Raw genomic sequence first — 22,254 nt, 5'->3', positions numbered from 1 at the left:
TAATGATATTTTTAAAAATCATTGATATATTAACTTTTGTACTACATAGACTATAGTTACAATACAGGAGGTCATATACTGTACATGTATTGAATTAAAACCATTGTTATATAGTCTCATTGCTGTGGACAGCGATTAACATTATCTTCTACTTTAATCACTTTCAAAGTAGGCACAGCTGGAGTTGATGGAGCCGGAGATTTTAAGACACTGCTCTCATTTTCCTTAGCTGGTGATAAAGGAGAGGGAGATACAGAACCACCTTTAGCTTTCTCAACATTAGTCTCATTAAGATAAGAGGATAACAACAGTGCAGAATGAAGACTAGCATTGATAGATGGAGGAGCAACAGGAGGAGGTGGAGGGGTAGAATTCTCTTTCTCTATCTCTTCCAGCAAGTTAATTGGCTCTTGCTTCTCTTCCTTGACTATTACTGCAGTCGTGTTTGGTGTTGTTTTCCTTGAAGCATTTTGATCGGTTTTGGGAGTATCTGTTTCTTGAACTGAGTGCCCTTTACGAAGGTTGACTTTCAGTTGATTCTTAAGGGTCGAGATTTCATTTTCAGCCATTTTGAGTTGAACATTCACTACAAAATGCATAATATTAGGTCTACTAATAACAGATACATAAATGGTAAAAACTAAGAATACATGCACATCTTAGTAAATCAGCATTTGAGAGATGATCCTCAAAATTATTTATTTTCTAATTCTTACGTTCATTTTCTTTCTCTTTCACTTCCTGCAATCTGAGTCTCATCTTTGTCGCATCGTTGAGCAGCTTTGCTTTCTCCTGCTCTGTCTTGTGAAGTTTAGCTTCAACATTCGTTAATTTAGTTCCTTCCCAAGCTAACTGAGTAGCCTGGGTCTCTAACTCCTTGCGAACAGAACACAGTGATTTACTAGAGATAAGGAGAGAGAGAGAAGAGGAAGATATGAAAATGCTGTCAGTAGTTTGGTCCTTCTCTTACTCTTTCTGTTCAATTTGGTTTTGAAGGTAATCTACAAATCTTTTTCCTTTAGAATCCAAGTCGCCAGCAACACGGACAGTCTAAAGTAAGAGAATAAAAATTATAATCATGCATTCTTGTTATTAATCATTTCATGCCTTCTAACCTAAATCTATGCTCATAATAATAAAGTAGGTGTTAACATTATAGTAATAACTGTTAACCACAGTTCCAACCACAACAGTAGCAACACTGCAACCCATGAGACCTTTTACAAACAACTGAGTATAAAAAGAAGGCAGTACTTCCAAAGTCATTTAGCTTTGCGAGGTTTTTGTTACAAAAAATTTTTGAATGGGTTAGCTATCTTAGCTTAGCCCTGCATTAAACCACTCAATTATAAACAGTTAAACATTTGAAAGGAGGACAGAGATGAGTGCATCCAGAAATAAGTTACTCAATTACCCTTTAAAGAAGTTAATAGATATGAAAAAGGGCAGGTATAAAAAGGTATTTGGAATCATTTCAGATAATTCTCCAGGGGCTCACTTTGCTTTCTTGTATTTCTTTATCAAGTTTACGAATCTTATCATTGAGTCTTGTTATTTCGCTGTTCCTTTGTCTTAGGTTCGTCTCAAGTCGTTCAACGTGAGCCAAGTCGGCAGCAAAACTTGAATGACGGCACAACAAAACTGACATTTCAGCCTGAGAATGGAAAGGATATACTGTAAAAGACATGATAAATACAACCTACATTAATTATAGCACTTTATTTTTCTGCCACACATACAATTATCTCACTACATAAGCATTGTGTAATACATTGGTGGCTTTTAAATGACAATTTTAACAACATAAATTAATCGTCAATCATCAAAATACGTGCAATGTTCCAGCAAAAATATAAAGTGGTATGTGTACTGGGTGATAAATCTTTGCGTACTTTAAGTTTCTTGAAGTGAGTTTTGAGCATTTGGTGTGTCCTCTCAAGTGTGTCGTATTTCACTTGCAAGCTTATGAGCTTTCGCTCGGTCTCTAGCCGCCTCTCTTCCACCTGGAAATAAAAAGTACATGATTTGTGAAAATGAGAGGAAGAGAGAGAGAGAGAGAGAGAGAGAGAGAGAGAGAGAGGAGGAGGAGGAGGGCAAGGTTTCCCCATAAAATTTTTGCATACTGCTCACTGCTGTTTTTGTAATTGAATTTTTAAAAGTTTCACATAAATCAGGTCAAAACCATGTACTATAGTATAGGGTACTGGTATTTTGCTGCAGGAAAATTGTTATGAGAGAATTCTCCAATTTTATAACTTTATTTGATGCATATACATGTACTTATGTTGTATAAAAAGTTTGAGCTGATTCCGATCAAAATTAAATTTTTTACGAGTTACTCCAAAATCGAGTAAAAGTCCCTGTACTATAGTACAGGATCCGAGGCCAAATTTTAGCAAAAATGACAAGGAGAGAATTCTCCATTTTTATAACTTTATTTGATGCATATACATGTACTTATGTTGTGTAGAAAGTTTGAGCTGATTCCGATCAAAATTAGATTTTTTACGAATTTTTAAAGTTGCTCCAAAATTGGATAAAAGTCCCTGTACTATAGTACAGGGTCCGAGGCCAAGTTTTGGCAAAAATGACAAGGAGAAAATTCTCCATTTTTATAACTTTATTTGATGCATATACATGTACTTATGTTGTGCAAAAAGTTTGAGCTGATTCCAGTCAAAATTGGAATTTTTACGAATTTTTAAAGTTGCTCCAAAATCGAGTAAAAGTCCCTGTACTATAGTACAGGGTCCGAGGCCAAATTTTGGCAAAAATGACAAGGAGAAAATTCTCCATTTTTATAACTTTATTTGATGCATATACATGTACTTATGTTGTGCAAAAAGTTTGAGCTGATTCCGGTCAAAATTGGAATTTTTACGAATTTTTAAAGTTGCTCCAAAATCGAGTAAAAGTCCCTGTACTATATAGTACAGGGTCCAAAGCCAAATTTCACCAAAAATGACAAGAAGAGAATTCTTCATTTTTATGACTTATTCTGATACATATACATGTTTATATGTTGTGTAGAAAGTTTGAGCTGATTATGATCAAAATTGGATTTTTTTTACATATTTTAAAGTTGGTCAAAAAGCCATATTATGTGTCTCAATTGTAGTGGTTGTTAGCTCATGAAGCTAGCTCACTTAGCACTCATTGTGGGGGAAACAAAACAGAGAGAGAAGAAGAGAGATAATGGAAGAGAAGAGAGTAAGCATGTGTTGCTTACTTCACCAAACAATGAATTCCCTTTTCCCTGCCAATCCTCCTCAAGTTGCTGTAACTTGTTCCTCTCTAGTTGATCATTCAACGCTTTGTTCTGATCTTGTATCTCCTGGAGAAAACAGAAGAATGGAGCTCATTCTACTAACATGACAAAAATAATAATTACTTGAAGATTATGATAGAGCTCATTGCTCAATTTAACACGATCTGTAAGAGTCTCTTCCAATTCTTTGATTTTTGTTTCGTGCGAGTGTACGTCATCTTTTAGCTGAGAAATGGTGTGCGTTTGAGCTGACAGCTCACCCTCCAGTTCTTGCTTCTGACAATCCAAAAAACTGCATCTTCTTTGTAAATCAATTAACTGAAAAGAGAGAGAGAGAGAAAAGAGAAAGAGAGAGAGAGAGAGAGAGAGAGAGAGAGAGAGAGAGAGAGGGAATGAAGAGAAGTGACAAAGTTAGCATCAATCAGGGAACATTAAAAAATATTTTTGGAGGCAAATTTATTGTTAGAAATTGGTTCATTTTTTCATCAATTCTGGCTAGAAAAAGAATCAGATGATACTAACGTAATAAAAATTGAGGTTAATTTTAGAATCAATTCTATTCTTTCAAAAAAAAAACCCAAAAATCCCTCTTTTATCTCCCTCTTACTTCATCTTTCATAGAGTCTGAACAAGATGGCGTTTCATCGTGCAACTTTCTAATCACTTCCTCTTGCAGGGACACCTTCTCCTTCAGCGACTTCTCCCTTTCAATCCCCCTCTCTACCTCAGTCTTGGTCTCATCAAGCTCCCACTTCAGCTGCTGTATCCTGTACGAGTGGTTCTGCTCTATCATGTTTAATCTTCTCTTGTAATCAGTTTCGGCTTGAGATTTCACATGATCCAATTCATCAATGAATCCCTGGTGTGCTGCCTCCTGCACAGAGAGTTTATTGGACAGAGTGTGATTGTCTTGTTTTAGCTCCTAAAATTATGATAATAATACAATTATACACACATAATGCAGATTCAACTACAAATACATGTACACGTCAGTTAAGGATTCAAATTTTTGTGATTTTATTAAAATTTTGTAGATCCACAATTAAAAATTTTTGGTTGCTATAAAATATACACTTGCATACTTAATTTAAATAATAACTTGATTCACTTCCCCAATGTCGTCAAATTTTTAATTTAAAAAAAAATCATAATTATTTTGCAATAATTATTCCTATTATACTTGAGGTACATTTAATTAGCGTAAATTACAGTAGTGCAATAGCTAGTACTACCCCAAACATTGATTGTCAATCATGGCAGGGGATAATGTATAACCTCTATCTGTTTCTGGTAGAAGAGTGCCTCCTTCTCACATCTTTCCTGGAGCTCTTGATTTGACTTCAACAGAGCTAGTCCAGCCTCAGCAGCTGTAGCCAGCTCTTCCTCTAGCGTCTGTATTTTATCTTCGGTGGAAAAGCTTTCATTCTTCCTCATAAAAGAACAGTTATTGGTCTCCATATTCAACTTTTTTTGCAAAGAGGAGGGACTTTGTGTTTGGCGCCTTAGTAAACTGCGCATGCGTGAAAACTTTTGGCGCCATAAAATTAAAATTTTGATACTTTTAAATTGTAATATTATAGCTTTGGCAGTGATAAAATCTCATAAAATCATATGTACAATAAATACAACTACAGGATGCATGTTTTAAGATTATGACCAGTTCTTTCCGATGCTAATCCTTACAGCCAGTGGTACCTAAAATGAATTAGATAATAGTAAAAAAATAATTAATCAAATTAAAAAAATTGCAAAAATATTGTGCTTACTATTAATGGCTGACAGTATCCTTTAAGGAGATTAGGTGACTCTGCAACTTGTTTTAATAAATCAGTAACGACAGGGACATCCTCATTGGGTACTTCATACAACAATTCATCATGAATCTGAAGCAAAAGTCTATATATAAGATACAATAAAAGGGAGTCACCATTTAAAAAGCTGCATACAGTACAGCTGGAAATATTGGCGGGAGTTAAATAAATAGGTCCATTTGTCATGAAATTATAATTAATGAATGATTTATATTGGTAGATGCTTGCGACAACCAATATAACCACGTCAGCTATTATGGTATACAAGAATGTCATAGCAACGAAATGTCACAAGATTATAAATGGAATGTCTTTATAAAACATAGCGACTTAGTGAAGCTTGATAAACACTGCAGGAGCTAGCAAAATGCCATTCCAGAGACAGAGAAATGTTGAAGTGGATTACTTGTGACATACAATAACATCAACAAGTGATATTTGTGAGGAGTGAGGTAATATTTATCAACCGGAGCCCATAATGTACAATAAAGAATGATAATTGAGCTACTCGTTAGGATTCATTGTCCAAACAATACGAAAATAACAGCCAACAAGGAGACTGATAGTGGTCAACAAGATGGCTGTGATAATAATGAGGGATACAAATATTAAGAGAATGGATGGAATAGTGAGAGACGTAAACAGGAAATGTGTTAGACAATAAAACTGCTGACTTTGATAAGACTACATTTATAAAGGCATCGAGGCACAACATAAAGTCATGAGGACATAAATAAACAATCACTGCTAAAACATTAAACCAGAAACAAAGCAAGCTGAAAATTAAGTATGCTTAGCTTTTAAATTAACTTCCTATATTTGAAAAAAAATTATAAATATTGAGAATTTCCTCCTTGACCATTTTTGGTGAAATTTGACCATGATCATGTACTATAGTACAGGGGCTTTTACTCAATTTTGGAGCAACTTTAAAAATTCGTAAAAAATCCAATTTTGATCAGAATCAGCTCAAACTTTCTACACAACATAAGTACATGTATATGTATCAGAATAAGTAATAAAAATGGAGAATTTTCTCCTTGTCATTTTTGGTGAAATTTGGCTTAGGACCCTGTACTATAGTACAGGGACTTTTACCCAATTTTGGAGTAACTTTAAAAATTCGTAAAAAATCCAATTTTGATCGGAATCAGCTCAAACTTTCTACACAACATAAGTACATGTATATGCATCAGATAACATTATAAAAATAGAGAATTCTCTCCTTGTCATTTTTGGTGAAATTTGGCTTTGGACCGTTAATTAGTACAGGGACTTTTACACAATTTTGGAGCAACTCATAAAAATCCAATTTTGATTGGAATCAGAGTCTGCTCTTTATGCTGTACATACATTTAAGCACAAACCATATCTCATACATTTAATAGCAACCTCAGACAGCTACAGACGAATTAAAATTGCAACCTCATCAAATGAAATTCATGCTATTTGTGGCATGCACAGAGAAACGTACATTTTCAACAAATTAAAAGAATTAAAATTGCTTGCAATGTAAACATGTGATCGTTGAATCAAATTACGGACATTAATTGTAGTCATCAACTGGCTTCAATGTATAAACAGAATGAAAATAATTCCGTCATTATTAAATACACAAAATAGTCCAAAATTCAAATCCAGCAATGCTCTGTATGTGTAGCCATAAGAGACAATAGAATGTGAATTCTTGGTTACTAATGTTAAACAGGATATTATGACAGCGTATTATACAAATGAGGAGGAAGCAAAGGAGACATAACAGGCCAGCAAATGACACTGACAGTCAAAATAATGACAAATAAATAAGTTTACTTGCTACAGGGTTGCAGCAAGATCTATTGGCTATACAACAAAATGGCCGATAATCAAATTTACCAGCTTTCATGTGTAAGACTTTAATGATTGATGTGCAATAGAAGTTCCAGCAATAATTGTCATTGAGACATAATAATTCATTTATATGTGCATGGAATGATGATTGATTGACTTTCTGTGAAGTCAAAATGCCAACTAAAACAACAAGCAGACATGATGTCAATAAAACATGTTTATTGCTATGATACGCAGGACAGGATATGCAGGGAATATTATACAAATGAAAGTATTGATTTAAAAGACACAATAAAAGTACCATCAAACACCAAAGAAGACAAAACAGCATATTATGATAAAAAATAAAATTGCATTACTATGATGAAGAACACCATTTAAATAGAAGTAGTGGTATTTATTTTAATAGGCTCTAGTAGAATTTTATTATGATAAAAGTTGTTGCTAATTTCTGTTGCTTTCATTTATGTTAACGCCATTTCCATAGCTTGTCAACAGTTTTAAATTGTTTCATGAAAATAGCAATAAATAGTAATGAAGCAATTAAGTGGTTTAACTGTCAGCTTTAGCAAGCATGTAAAATAAAAATATAGCAACAAAATGATTTTAACTTTGCAAGTTAAAATGCAATAATCATGCTATAAAGATATTCAATTTCGTTGCATTTTAGAGTGTAACTGAATCAATTAAAACTTGAAGGAGCATTAAGAATGTCTCAAATAGATCAATGACATTGATTGTCTTATATTTATTACATTTTACTAATACACATTGATGTCCTTATGCTTTGTAAAAGTTTGAGCTGATTCCAACAAAAAGTTTGAGTTATTGCCTATCCCATACCATGGGGTTATACTATGCTTTTTTGAACATATCTCTAAGTTACATGCACATACATGTATGCTAAAAGTTTTGAATTGATTCTAGTTGAGCAAGTGAAAATTGATACGCCTCATAGTGAAAATTGACTCAAATGACTCGAATGATAATAATCCATGTACATGTGTAATCTGACCAACGTATGGTCTAGCCTGCCCTACACATTGTGTTATCATATAATACAGTGACACAACAAACAATGAAATAATGATATTGAACCTCCAACACGCTATCATGCTATATCACTGGCCGGAAAAGATCTGACTATATTTGGTAAGAGTGAGTCAGTTTATCTGATAATATTGAGACTATGTTTACTAGCTGACAATTCTTGACAATGCAATTAGCCTCTGCTCGAATTGCATTAGAGACAAAGGGTCAAACTGCCTACACAATGTGAAAACAAGCCAATCAACACGAGAGAATTGCTATTTGAATTCAATAAACGTAGGATTAGCTGTCACTAAAACAACACAAATCATTTTATTGTGACTAGGAGTGGCAGTAAAGAGGCTACATATGCATCACTACATCAAAGCAAAACACTGACATAATATCATTAGCATATCCAACAAACTAAAGCATAAATATGATTGTACATTAAAATCCAACTAACTAAAACATAAATCAGCACATGATACACATCAAGATAGAATGCATTCAATTAAGCTTGACTATCTCCAGTAGCAACAACAGCATTTTAAAATAAGGATCATTGAGAATGGAATTTTAACATGTTTATATACAAATTCCTCATATATAGAATACACCTACAGTCAGTAGAGGGAAGACCTCACATATACTATTTATGCGTGACATAGTCAGACAAGCCAAATTTAGCATCAAGGCGCCAGAATACATACATGTATGGTGCATGTACGTGTACATGGCATCCTAACAATTGATTTTTTACTGAGCTAGACAGAGAGAGGGACAGTATTAATTTGTACTAGACAGTGCAAGTATTTCAAATAATTCCACTTTAATATACATGTCAGACTAGTTATTAGCGAAGCATTTTAATTAGCAGACCAACACCCATACACACACACACAATCAGACATGTACCAATTCAATCAAGGAATTCAGAAAAAGCTACACGTAATCCAGCAATTTCTCACAAATTTGGAGCAAAAATGGCACAACGTGTAAACAAATTCAAGCCAAAAGGGTAAGAATAAAATTCCTTATTATAAAATTCTATATTTCTCCGTGAGACTAAGGGATACTGACCTAATGTCTGCAATGGCTTTCAGTAATTGTGCAAGCACTAGAAACCCTTCAATGCCTATAGATCACTAATCACCACTGTCTAAAACATTATTAAAGTGAGACAGATTAACATCACCCCCTACCATTACATAAGGATGAACACAATGCATATATGTCTGAAAATGGCCAGAAACTGATGATGCAACTGGATTTATCATTGGCACTAATTACAATAGTAAAGAGATTACAATACTAACTGTTAGTGATGTAACACCTATGTCTACATATGGCTCCATACCCATATATACGCTATCATGAATGGTTTTAAGCTGAAATGATAGCAGCAACAATTGGATGGCAACAGTCAAAATTAGAAGGTACTAATAACGCTACCATAGATGGGATGACGGCGAGACTAATACATTTGAATACATGTAGGTATATTAGTTGGTGAGTGTCTCAATATAATAATTTCAGACTGATAGATAAACTACAGCAAAGGCCACCATATCCTCTTCAGACAGTAAGGACAAACTTTATCAAAATTAAGGCAGACAAATTAAATAAATTAAAAGACATTAAAGGAATCGGTAGTATTTATACACATGTACATGTAGAAATAATATTCTCATAGATATACTTTTATACTTATTATTTATTTATATACATAATTATTTCATAGTTCCAAGATGATGTGAATGGGGAACAAACCAAATATGGCGCAAGTAGCACGCCTATTCGTAGAATGCAGACATTTTAAATTGAGTGTGGCTAAATGACAGCCGACAGAACTAACAGACGGCTTAATGAGCGTCCCAGACTGATTATCATAAAAAACACACACACATACACCACCACACTAGAATCATAATAGTATCACTGTCACACACACACAGACACACACCACATTACATGTATTAGTGTATAATAGTATACATAAGTACATATACATGTATATGTACATATATAGCCAGAATCTTCCGCTCTTACTTTGCTGATGGGCTAGTCTTAGAAAGTGCGTTGTTAATTCTTATCATTGAAATTTTACAAACATCAGCAGCAGAACCTACACAAACAAGAAATAAACATACGTTTATACTTAAGGATACATAATTTTGGACTTTATTCTCATATGTCCTCTCCACTCCTCTCTCTCTCTCTCTCTCTCCTCTCTCCCTCTCTCCCCTCCCTCTCTCTCTCTCTCTCTCTCTCTCTCTCTCTCTCTCTCTCTCTCTCCCTCTCTCTCTCACTCCCTCTCCTCTCTCGAGTACCTTGTATCACAAAGTTTATTGCTTGTCTTTCTAATGATGTCTTAGTCTGATAGTCAGTGGAACATATTAAAGGGAACCATCTCTTTCGGCCACAAAGACTAACACAAAACTCTATTAAAATATAAACACGATTAGTATAAAATAACATATGGACAAATCTTCAGTCACCATTCGCATAACTACATGTACAGAAGAGTAGCAGTGGCGAAAACATGACCTGCCATTGTAGGCAAACAAACCGCTCAATATCAGCTATAGTATTATAAAATTCACCCACTCAAACAAAAATAACTTTTGAACAAAAATAGCGAAATGGGGTTTTTGATAAAATAATAATATGGGTCATCATAGTGAGTCATTTATACAAAAGGGTCGATTCATCTCCTCTAAACTTTAGTAATACAAGTAGGGGGGGTGAAGGTCAAAAGCTAATTTCTACACACTAATGATGAAAACTGGCCTGATCCCCCATTATATGTAATCCAATCACTCACTGTTACTTCTGCAGTAGTCCAGTGTTTTCTGCATAAAGTTACTAATCCCAGGATAGGTGCCTACACGAGTATACAAAACAGAATATGACATTTAATATGTACAAGCAAGGCAAATGGGAGCAGCATCATTGTGTCATGAAACATGATACGGTTGCTGGTTAATCATTATACGAACAGGAAGTGTGAATGATCAGGTTGTGCACTTACTGACCCACAATAGCCAGCCTCACTATTTTTAAGAGCATTTAAATCATGACACTGTCAAGTATATTTCAATTTGTTTTAATAGTAGAATTAAAATTTTTGGAGGAGCATTTATAAACTTAACTACTGGCATATGCATTACCAAAGAGAAGAGTCATTTACAATAATGCAACAGTGATCATAATAAACGAGATTAGAGAAGAAAGCCAGGGGAGTACATGTATTTTTAATAGTAAGAGCAGTAAGCATATGTACATGGATAAGATCATAGTGCATGCACGATGACTCATTGGGTTTAAGGTTTCTACCCCAAAGTGGTCAGAACCTTTTAAGTTCCTCATCATCAACCAATAAGATGCTAACCATAGACCTGAGGTAACTCTTTAATAAGAATGACTTAAGCTTAGACACATGCATTCCATGCTTAAGAGGTTAGGTCAATGCCCTCAAGCTATAAATAAAATACAATAAGTATTTTATACATGAATGAATGTATGTGTGCATATGAATGCAGTAATTACGAAGGAATGATTTCACTAGCTCTTGTGCAGAAGAGGGCGTAGATTGTATTAGCTCGGCCAGTTTCTCTTTCCCTACTCCATAAATGATGGCATACACAACTCTCTTCACACGCTCTCTTTCCTTCCCAGTCACCCTATCAGGACTCAGTCTTAGCCTATTAGAAAGGAACATTATATAGCACAACATAACCTCTTTATTAAGGACACCATTGGGCCCACACTACCTGTCCTTAATACCATGTACAGTGTAGCCTCTTTATTAAGGACACCATTGGGCCCACACTACCTGTCCTTAATACATGTACAGTGTAGCCTCTTTATTAAGAACACCATTGGGCCCACACTACCTGTCCTTAATACATGTACAGTGTAGCCTCTTTATTAAGGACACCATTGGGCCCACACTACCTGTCCTTAATACATGTACAGTGTAGCCTCTTTATTAAGGACACCATTGGGCCCACACTACCTGTCCTTAATACATGTACAGTGTAGCCTCTTTATTAAGGACACCATTGGGCCCACACTACCTGTCCTTAATACATGTACAGTGTAGCCTCTTTATTAAGGACACCATTGGGCCCACACTACCTGTCCTTAATACATGTACAGTGTAGCCTCTTTATTAAGGACACCATTGGGCCCACACTACCTGTCCTTAATACATGTACAGTGTAGCCTCTTTATTAAGGACACCATTGGGCCCACACTACCTGTCCTTAATACATGTACAGTGTAGCCTCTTTATTAAGGACACCATTGGGCCCACACTACCTGTCCTTAATACATGTACAGTGTAGCCTCTTTATTAAGGACACCATTGGGCCTACACTACCCTCATTTTAGATGCATACTTTTCTTTTAAGGTTGTACTAATTGGGACATTACAAATGGCCTCATTATAAAGGTGACCTTATTTCAATAGAAAGGTTACACTATACATTAATTAGTGGTAGGAAACTCATACCATTGAGACGCGAGGGAAACAAACACATCAATTGAAGCATCAGCAGCAATGATGGATGCTAGGGATTCATCTTTAGAGAAATGAGCTAAGAGTCGCAACTCAATACTCTTGAAATCTGAACGAGAGAATATATCAAAGGAACAGGGTATCAAAGGATTGAGAAAATATCAAAGAATTATCATAATTAACCAAGTAACCATTCAAATGTAGCCTCAAGGCAATGCACAGGTAAGATCACTAATAATACAATTACACACTACGAATGGAGCATTAATTGGGCAAACTGACCAAGTGTAATGAAACTGGTACCAGGCCTACTGATGATTGTACTTCTAATGTCAAGAGATACTACTCTTGGTCTTAATACTATACAGAGAAACATTGAGGAGGAAAGGAGAGAGAGAGAGAGAGTAGGAGTGAACAATAGATTAAAGCTAATGTTGGTTTACTTCCAGGTAATTCATAAGAATACGAGTGTTTAGGAAATGCCTGCATATTCTAAGAAAGGAGACAGAATAGTAAACAGTTCCTCATTTAATGTAATTCCACACATCATTCCACACACACACACACACTATGTGTAAAAGAGGAGGAAATCCCTTTACTATATGAATTAATTCTTCTATACTAAGAGTATACAGTTCCTTCCTTCCTCTTGTTTCCCCTTTTAATATTATTGATCATTCCCTTTTCCTTTTTCACTAATTTCTCCCTCCCACACATTAGACAATAATTATCTAAAATCTCCCATTTCTTGTGAAGGTCTAGACCATATGTAATGTGTACATACACGAGTCTCTGATTAGTATTTAGCTTAAAATTCACACAATTTATGGCAAAACTTTTTCCTTTGTATAATAAAAAACTTGCCATAGGATTATAGGTAGTGAATTTCTTGAGCAAATTGACCCAAATGACAATATTTTTGGCTAATGGCAATTTGATTGGAGCCCTTGCATGATAATTTGGCTCATCAAAAAGAACACTTCTTTGATCTCTCCCTCTCATTTTACTTCTGACTCACTCGTGCCGTTGCTAAGGATGAAGCCTCACTCGATGCCCCAATCATAAAACAATTTGCGAATGTTTTGAAAATTAGCGCTCATAAACAGATTTAAGAAATAATATGAGGCGAGGAATTTTGTGGAACATAAATATTTATATTACACCTGACAGATACAGCTCAAACTTACAGGACTACTGCATGCCAACCGCCCAGTGACTGTTCTGTCTGAGAGCCTAAAAAAAGAATTTCAAATATTTACATTGTATATGTATCGCAGAGGCAAACCAAACAGCATGTATGTACATGTACATACGATACACGTACATGTACATGTATTTAACTATTCTAGGTATACCTGTGTTATAAGAGAAATTGGTGGGTCGTTAGACGGGAAATTTCAAATATTTATACATTCGGCAGGCAAACCAAAAAGCATAATATTATAATGTACATGTACATGTATATATATATATATTTTTAGTAGTGGGTCGTTAGACAGGCAATATGCAAGGTTTGGGTGTGTGTGTCTGGTTGACTATAGATAGACTTGTGTACCACTTGGGGTTTAATGATCCAGCAGGACTTGTATGCGACAATAAGCTCTCAACAAAACCTTTAACCTTTAAACACTATACAGTACAAGACACAACGATAAAATAGAAGAGAGAGAGAGAGAGAGTGTGTGTACAAGAAGGGTATATAGCTCAGGGTTTCCGACAAAATTTTGGTATAGTGTTCCAGCTTCTTGCCAGCTGCTAAAGTCCCTGTACTATAGTACAGGTTCAGGGCCAAATTTTGACAAAAATGACAAAGAGAGAATTCCTCATTTTTATAACTTTATCTGATGCATATACATGTACTTATGTTGTGTAGAAAGTTTGAGTTGATTCCGATCAAAATTGGATTTTTTATGAATTTTAAAAGTTGCTCCAAAACTAGGCCAAAGTCCCTGTACTATAGTACACGGTCTCGGGTCAAATTTCATCAAAAATGGTTAGAAGATAATCCTCAATTTTTATAATATTTTCTGATGCGTATACATGTACTGATATTGTATTTCTAGTTTGAGCTCATTCCGATCAAAACTTGATTTTTAAAGAATTTTTAAAGTTACTGGATTGCTTGTCAGCTCATGACGTGTGCTGTTTAGCTCACTTAGCACTCTATGTGGGAAACCCTGAGACAATAATAAGTAAAAGAAAATGAAAAGGTCAAATAAGGCAAGTACATTGTAAATTAGAGCTAAAAAATGACAGAAATTTATGTACCTGCCTGTACTGTAGTACTATACCAGGTAAAGGGTGGAACTCTGAAAGTTGTACCAACTATAAAATAATATCACCAAATAATAATTGAGTGTCTAGTCAACCAGTGTAGTAAACTATTGCTTAATTCACTGTCTAAGCCACTACACCCACTACCATAAACTGAAGCACTGATTAGTAATTGAAAGATCCCCAGACACTTATATACTTATCAGAGTCGGGAGACATTATCAATAATATTAAAATACTCATCAACGAATGATTAAGAGTCTAGAGACATCATTATAATATTTAAATACTCATCGGGCGGATGATTAAAGTCTACAGACGCTATTAATAATATTTATACTCCTCGATTGATGATTAAAGTGTTAATATGATAGATATCTCACCACAGCCTCTGAAGTTGAGGTGACTTTATTGACTGATGTCACCTGAAGTGACTGAGTACACATCCTATCCAGACACAGCTCAGTAAATAACACCTTATTTAAAACAAAGCACCCTCACATTAATAGAACGTTCATAATTATTATAAATATTTATTTTAAAGTAGGCGGTGGTATGTGTGCATGTATACATGTACTTCTCTTAGCTGAGAAGTGCTGGTTAGTGAAAAGGTGTGCCCAACTGTGTCTCGTGCCTCGACCTCTAATGACTTAATGACAGACTGTGAACATAAACAAGTATAAACATTGAAAGGTGAGGGAGGGAGGGAGGAGAGAGAGAGAGAGAGAAAGAAAGAAAGAGGGAGACAGAGAAAGAAGAGAAATTAAGAGACAAAGTTTTTTTTGTTGTACATGTGTATATATACCTTTAAATCATCCAAATAAGTAACCAGCTGAGAAGTATTAACTAACACACCATAATATTCCATACCTACAGTGTAAATAATCAAATTCAGTACTTAACAGAATACATAATAAGTATTGGATTTGTTGGGATGGTGTTGTTGTATTCTGGAAATGGATGAAATAACGTGATATATCTTCCTTAATTTTAATCAGTTTTAAACTTAATTTAAAAGCAACTCATCTGACTGTAAAATAAATTAAAAAGCACAATGACCTTTTAAAGCTAAATATTGACCTGTTTCCAGTCATTAAAAACATACCAATATCATTATTAGTGACACAAAACCCTGTTAGGCTCCACTTAAATGCAGTGAACTGCCTACGCTGTAGCTCATTTGTGGGCCAAGCCTCGTGACCAAATGAATTAGGAGAACTGATTGAGGTGGGTCAGAATGGACAATCTTGTTAGAGATGTTGTGTGATATATTTTCAGAAGTTGGTATATGTCATTAAGAACATGAGGCACAGTGAAACCTTCAACTCAAAAAGTAACTGCTATAAGAAGTGGTTGGCATTTCAATGGCTTGAGAGGCTAACAGGGACTTCTGTGCATGAGCTGTGACATGTACATATACAAGAAACAAGATCCTTATAATAATAATAATAATAATAATAATAATAAATAAATAAATAAATAAAGAAATTAGAATATACATGTACATTTAATAAAAGAGAGGGAAAAGACAATACAGATCACCTGCTAGTATTGGGGCAACTTTCATCTCAATGTCAAAGACACAAGTTAGTGAATATTCCTAAGTAAACATACAGTACCATAGTCTTATTCACATAAACACGTACTACTACTAGACGTACAAACACACACTGGAATTAATGAAGCATGGCTACTAGCCTAATTCAATCAATGATTATGTCTACATGTCTTCATGGTACAATGATTCGGCTAGCTTGCATACATGTATTTGTATAACACAAAATGTGCATGTTTGTATGTACTTTTAACTTGCTTCCAAGGCAATCAGCAAGTATAGAAAGGTCTTGGACATTGATATTTGATTTTGCCTAGGAAGAAGAAATTAAAATATATAGACAATACAGGCTCCCAGCCTGTCTAAGGACAATAGCTAATTATTCCACCCACTTAACATAATAATGTATTGTTTCGTGTTGGCTGTTTACTCCACTTTGTTTGTCTTTCTACAAACACTCCCTTCCTCTATTCTGACCTCTCTTCCTCTCTCTTCTTTTATCATAATATATTACAAAATCTCTTTCGTTCTTTCCTAAATTTCTTTCCTAAATTTCTTTCCTAATTTTATGTCTCCTTACTCTGTTAGCAACTACGTCAGTTCCATAACGTTGCATTAGTGTTTCTAGTGAATTAGGAGGATCTTCAGGCGATAACAAGTACCCAGCAATCTTGACGTCCATTAAGAGGCAAGAATCAGCTTTATCTACAAACACATACAAAACACATACATACAGACACACATGCCTGTACTGTATTGTACTAGAATACAGTATTTATTAGTATAAAAATAGTACATAATCCTATTGATTCCATAAATGGATTCAAAGTTCTGGAATGCTTGAGATATTTGCACTAGGAAGTAATTACGAGTTGCATTAAAAACAAAGACTGACACAGAGGATAGCTGTTGTGACTGATAAGGCAATGAAAACCAGATAATTGGCCATATTGGAACTTGAAGCTTGTAGCAGCTGTTTATTAAAGAGGTGTCAGGATGATGAATTTGCACCACCTGTATCTTAGGGCTCATTTTAATAATAAAAATACATTGTAATTATACTACAATATAAGATCTAACTGTATATACATTTATATAACAGACACTTGAAAAGCTTGTCTGTTATACAGAGGTGTCCTTTATGTAGAGGTTATTTTATACAAAAAGGTACAGTACGTTAAATGGTGGCGTTTGCTATAGAGAGTGTCTATTAAGAGAGGCTATACTAGCTTTATATGTTCCACAAAAGAACTTATACACACGTACAGTACATCCCATCAATATCCCTCCACTTAAACACGCATCATTTAAATCATATTCCAGGCTATGACAATTAAACATGCATTGGCCTGCAATTAGACAAATGCCAAGAATGCACGCACACGTGTACATGAACGTGAACATACCTATCAGTGATAATTGATATTTATTGTATAAGTAGTTGAGAATGCGATGAGCATCGTAGCAATATATCTTTTTAATAGTTTCCAGTCTATCCTTGATTGCACTGGAGAACAAACAGACTCACCCCCTTGATCTATCCTCCTCCACTCCTCCTCCCTCTGTCTCTCTCTCTACAACTGACAATACAAACAAGTATCAGCTTACCTTTCACTAATGGTCATGGAACTTGTTACTCCTCCTATCAACAGTCCCTTAAGTGTGCATGCGTGTACAAACAATAGCGTATCAGATATTCATAGTAAAATAGAGACAGGTGCACAATGCATGATATTACATTACATCTTGTCTGGAGAGAGATAGTGTGTGTGTGCATTGTTTGCCAAATATATAAAACATTACAGGAGGCGGTTTAATGTTATAAAAACAAACTAACGTAAACTCTTATCGATTTTCTCTCTCTCACTCTCTCCCTCCCTCTCTCTCTCTCCTCCTCGAAATGCCCTAGTACCTCTATAATGTACTTTAAGCAGGTAAAACCAGCCTTGTTTACTTACTTTAGTAACTGGTTTAACCAGTTACAAAAGCAAGTAAACAAGGCTATAGACTAACTATATACAGGTATAATGGGGTCCTGGACTTTGCACATGTGCTTTAATGATATCAACAATCAAAATCACTTCTATGCCTTCCCAATTAGAAATGAGGTGCAGGTACTGCTTTATTGAGCTATGATCTACTTTCAAAGAATAATTAGTGGCCAAAGGATTCCTCCACCACAAGTACTTTGGACTTAATCAAACACACAGACCACAGCCATGTTTGTGTGGAAGGAGTGCAAGTGTGTGTGTATCAGTCTTATTAATCTAATCAGAGGAAAGGGTACAAGCCAAAGGACATATGTATACATGTGCCATTAAAATGTCCACGCATGCACCATGTATATAATATATGCACATAGATGTAGCTTGTATACCACACAGCACCTGTTCCTCTCCCTCTTCTTACCTCAGGCACTGAAGTACGGTCTGTTGGACCACTAGTGCTTCCACAGGAGAGAAGCATTGTTATTTCATTATCTCTCAAGCCATCAGTAAGAGCTGACAGGTGTCGCTCAGCTGTCCCATCAAGCTTGGGAGTACAGACCTTAGCAGACAACAGACAGTTAATTTGATTAATATAAAGTAATTGATGTATATCTTGTATGTGAAATCCAAGCGGCATTGGAATGGGCAGCGACTCAATAGAAAACATATCAATAAGCTAGCGTATACTAACATTAAGACATGCAGTGTGCATTATGCACTAATACTAAAACCACTAATACCACATAACACAATCATCAAGATAGACAAAGTATGGGCCAGACACTTACATAAAGGTATATGTATGAACATGAATAGAAGTATACAGCATAAAGATTATAAATTGTAAACATGACTATTATACCATACAGTATAAAGACATTTAGACTATAGGTTTAAAAGTGAAAATAAAGTGGAATTCATAATAATACTCTACTGCCAATGTTTGAGCTTACACTTTATATACACATGGAATGGACAAAAGATATTGATCTATTACACCAGACTAGACTACATATAAACACACACACAAATAATGGTTCTCTGAATACACACACACATAAATAATGCATGTACATGTACATGTACATGCATGTACATATGTACCTTTTCTTGCTGCTGTGCTGGTGTGGATAGACATGTAGCTGGGATGGGTTGCTGGAATAATGCAACGGTCTGGTTTCTCACTGCAAATATAGACATTCTATGCATTATAGGTCATTCATAATTCTCATAAACATAAATAATATGAGAGAGAAAGAAAGAGAGGACACAGGGCAGTGCAGTGGTGTGTGAGAGACAGAGAGAGGGAGGGCGTAAAATGAGAGTGTCTAGCCAATACAAACAAAAGAGGAGGATGAATGAAAATAGGAAGTATTGCATGCTTCGAAAAAGTGGGAGAATGCATATTCTAAAGAGTTAAGAGAGAAGAGAGAGAGAGAGAAACTGAGAATGTCATCAAGTTACTTGCATCACAACACACAAACATCTAATGTATCATGTGCTTTACATACAAGGCAATCAAAGCACTACTGCACAAGCAGTGAGGATACTACACAAGCACAATGGTATGCAGTATACATGTATGCATGCTGGTTGGGCATGCAAAAGGACAGAGAGAACTCACCAGACGAATTAGTTAGCATGTTTATAGGGACAGTATCCCAGTTGGATGATGATGACATTGCTGGCACGTTAGCTGGATTAGTTAACGAACAAGAACTGAATCTCTTCTCTTCCTTCAATATGGAGAGAGGAAAGGAGACTACTGTGTTATTAATCAATTGAGTATTGATGGCTACCTGCTTTGGTTCAGAGTGATCTGAGTTGCCTGCATGTAAATAACAGGTAGAGGTTACTGATATCACTCTTACATTCAGCTCAGGCAATATTATAACATTATATTATATAAACTCTGTCATAATTATCTACACTCCCACACAGCAACTCTGGTATAAAAGGAGCTGCTCCTGGCCAGTTGAAAACAAAGCAGCTAAGTCAAACAGAGCTGAGACTAAACTAACCATTAAACCTCTCTCTCTCTCTCTCTCAATCTCTTAGTGAAGTTTCTCAAGTGCAACTATACTACCCATAAAATGTCTATCATCACAAAGCTCTCTCCACTTGCTCTCCTTCTACTAGGAGTCTGCATAATAATAACCAGTGGACTCCCGATGAAACGAAGCACAGCTCCAGTTTGCAATGGAGGCAAAGGAGCCCTCAACCAGTACATACTGAAGTCATTCCAGTCATTCTCTGCAGCAAGGAAGAGCAAAAACTGCACCAAGCTACTAGAGGACAACCCAGACCTTAATGAGTACTATTGTCAGTGCAATGCCATCACCGGGCTTGTAAATAAACTTGGTAAGTTGTCAACTCCAATAAAAATATGCTTCTAACAATTATTTTGATAGCAGTTATGATTATTTTCTTTTCCTTTATTACAGATACAACTATACCAGTTGAGGAAGAAGAGACACCAGCTACACCACCTGAGGAAGAAGAGACACCAGCTACACCACCTGAGGAAGAAGAGACACCAGCTACACCACCTGAGGAAGAAATAGGATCAAGTATACTACCTGGGGAAGGAGAGGAGTCCAATAGTACAACCCCAAGCAATAGCAATGCAGTCTCCAGCAGCAGCAGCACAACCTCAAGCAATAGCAGCCTAATCTCCAGCAACAGTACATTCAGTGATACAGCAGAGAAGGGTGAGTACAAGGAACTCAGAGGATGCTGGTCAACTTTCGAAACAAACGTTGAGGAAGGAAAAAAGAAGATCCTTGGAGGCGACTTCAGCATGTACAAGCTACCAAAGCAAGATCAGAAGGAACTCATCGTAAAACTCTTTGATAAAGACAGCAATGTCATATCAGAGAGGTCCTTGTCATCAGATGTAAAGGGTGGGTGGGTATCTTTACACATCAATAGCTACGCTGCTAGTTTACCATACGGTGAGATCAAAGAAAGAATACTGGTAACTGTAGCAGAAGAAGAAGGAGGCAACTATTTGACATGCGATGAGGTGCAGCAATACTTCATCATGACATGCTCGGCTAGTATTAGCCTTCCCACTCCATCTTCCATTCCCTCGTACTTCAACCTGGAACCAATGACGACGCTCTTGACAAAAAAGACCTCGTCCTCGCTCCTTGATCGACTGAGAGGAAAAAAGAGACGAGAAGTTGATGGAACAGACAAATGCGTCATGACGGAGAATAAGGTCCAGCTTGCTGATATCTCTCCTGTTGAAAAAGGTCACACTCTTGTAGCTGAAGATGGAGAGATGATTGACATTGGGCACTGTGTCTCTAAAGGCGATACTAAAGTTCCTTGCAGGCCAAAAGGTGTTATGAGTCATCATTATATAACACAAGACAGAAGCGGAAAGTATCTTATGCAGGAGGTTGCAAGGCTCATCGCAACAGAATGCTAAATCTCTCAATCATCAGAAAATGTATTTTACCAATAAACTGGCATCTTTAATCTCATTATTATTATTATTAATTATTATATTTTATAATACTGTATTTAATTTGTTTAAAATTAAGCTAATTATCACTATTAATTATTAATAATTATAATAAATAAAGATAATTTTTCAACAATAATGATTTCTACATCACCTTTTCTCAAAATGCTCAATACTCGTTGATAGACATGGCCGCGAGTGAAAACAGGAGCAAGGCGAGCAGGCTTGATAATCACTTTATTGGTGCAACTAGAAGGAACAGCAGCTTGTCTAGACATGGCCGCAGCTACTCTGTAGTAGACAGAAAAGGGAGGGAGCTCTAACAGCTGTAGAGATCAAAAATCGACAGATTACACTAAGATCAATAAATGTGTGTGTGTGTGTGTGTGTGTCTAGCCTGTGACTGTCTAGTAGTACCTAATAGAGAAGACACTGTAGTAGCTGTATCAGAGAGCACAGACACTGTCCGAGACACTGTCTGAACTGCAGAAACCAAAGGTAT

The 22,254-nt window shown here is 35.8% G+C and overlaps 3 protein-coding genes across 5 annotated transcripts; 1 reads left to right on the top strand and 2 right to left on the bottom strand.

The window, feature by feature from the left end:
- Positions 1-3: 3 nt before the first annotated feature.
- LOC105312023 (protein Spindly-like) lies at positions 4-4,764 on the bottom strand. Its single transcript, XM_019994204.1, has 9 exons — positions 4,544-4,764; positions 3,876-4,190; positions 3,392-3,586; positions 3,230-3,334; positions 1,893-2,003; positions 1,499-1,654; positions 971-1,050; positions 717-901; positions 4-586 (listed from the first exon to the last, which is right to left on the bottom strand). Exons 1-9 carry the CDS (start codon positions 4,724-4,726, stop codon positions 117-119), a joined length of 1,800 nt encoding a protein of 599 aa, XP_019849763.1. The 5' UTR covers positions 4,727-4,764; the 3' UTR covers positions 4-116.
- Positions 4,765-4,824: 60 nt separating this feature from the next.
- On the bottom strand, positions 4,825-22,250 carry LOC105312022 (DNA polymerase nu-like). Of its 3 annotated transcripts, none has more exons than XR_002184324.1 (26): positions 22,170-22,250; positions 21,907-22,078; positions 20,080-20,108; positions 19,905-20,016; positions 19,385-19,464; positions 18,702-18,839; positions 17,901-17,947; positions 17,699-17,799; positions 16,873-16,997; positions 16,540-16,605; positions 16,280-16,337; positions 15,543-15,607; positions 15,315-15,398; positions 15,121-15,213; positions 14,732-14,788; positions 14,019-14,092; positions 13,651-13,696; positions 12,907-12,955; positions 12,746-12,823; positions 12,458-12,572; positions 11,491-11,645; positions 10,766-10,825; positions 10,272-10,382; positions 9,991-10,066; positions 5,035-5,151; positions 4,825-4,963 (listed from the first exon to the last, which is right to left on the bottom strand). XR_002184324.1 is itself a non-coding variant. In XM_019994200.1 (26 exons), exons 2-26 carry the CDS (start codon positions 22,028-22,030, stop codon positions 4,919-4,921), a joined length of 2,118 nt encoding a protein of 705 aa, XP_019849759.1. In that variant the 5' UTR covers positions 22,031-22,078; positions 22,170-22,250; the 3' UTR covers positions 4,825-4,918. The 3 variants fall into 3 exon arrangements, 2 of the variants coding, with proteins under 2 accessions (XP_019849759.1, XP_019849760.1); XM_019994200.1 differs by having other exon boundaries at positions 5,035-5,164; XM_019994201.1 differs by having other exon boundaries at positions 5,035-5,164; positions 21,907-22,043; positions 22,170-22,249.
- LOC109580718 (uncharacterized) lies at positions 20,300-21,741 on the top strand. Its single transcript, XM_019994202.1, has 2 exons — positions 20,300-20,641; positions 20,725-21,741. Exons 1-2 carry the CDS (start codon positions 20,374-20,376, stop codon positions 21,714-21,716), a joined length of 1,260 nt encoding a protein of 419 aa, XP_019849761.1. The 5' UTR covers positions 20,300-20,373; the 3' UTR covers positions 21,717-21,741.
- Positions 22,251-22,254: the final 4 nt, after the last annotated feature.

This window comes from Amphimedon queenslandica, unplaced genomic scaffold (assembly GCF_000090795.2).
Source record: "Amphimedon queenslandica unplaced genomic scaffold, v1.1 AMPQUscaffold_13481, whole genome shotgun sequence".
NCBI lineage: Eukaryota > Metazoa > Porifera > Demospongiae > Haplosclerida > Niphatidae > Amphimedon > Amphimedon queenslandica.
The sequence above is the reverse complement of the archived record's forward strand: the minus strand, read 5'-3'. Positions and strand labels throughout refer to the sequence as shown.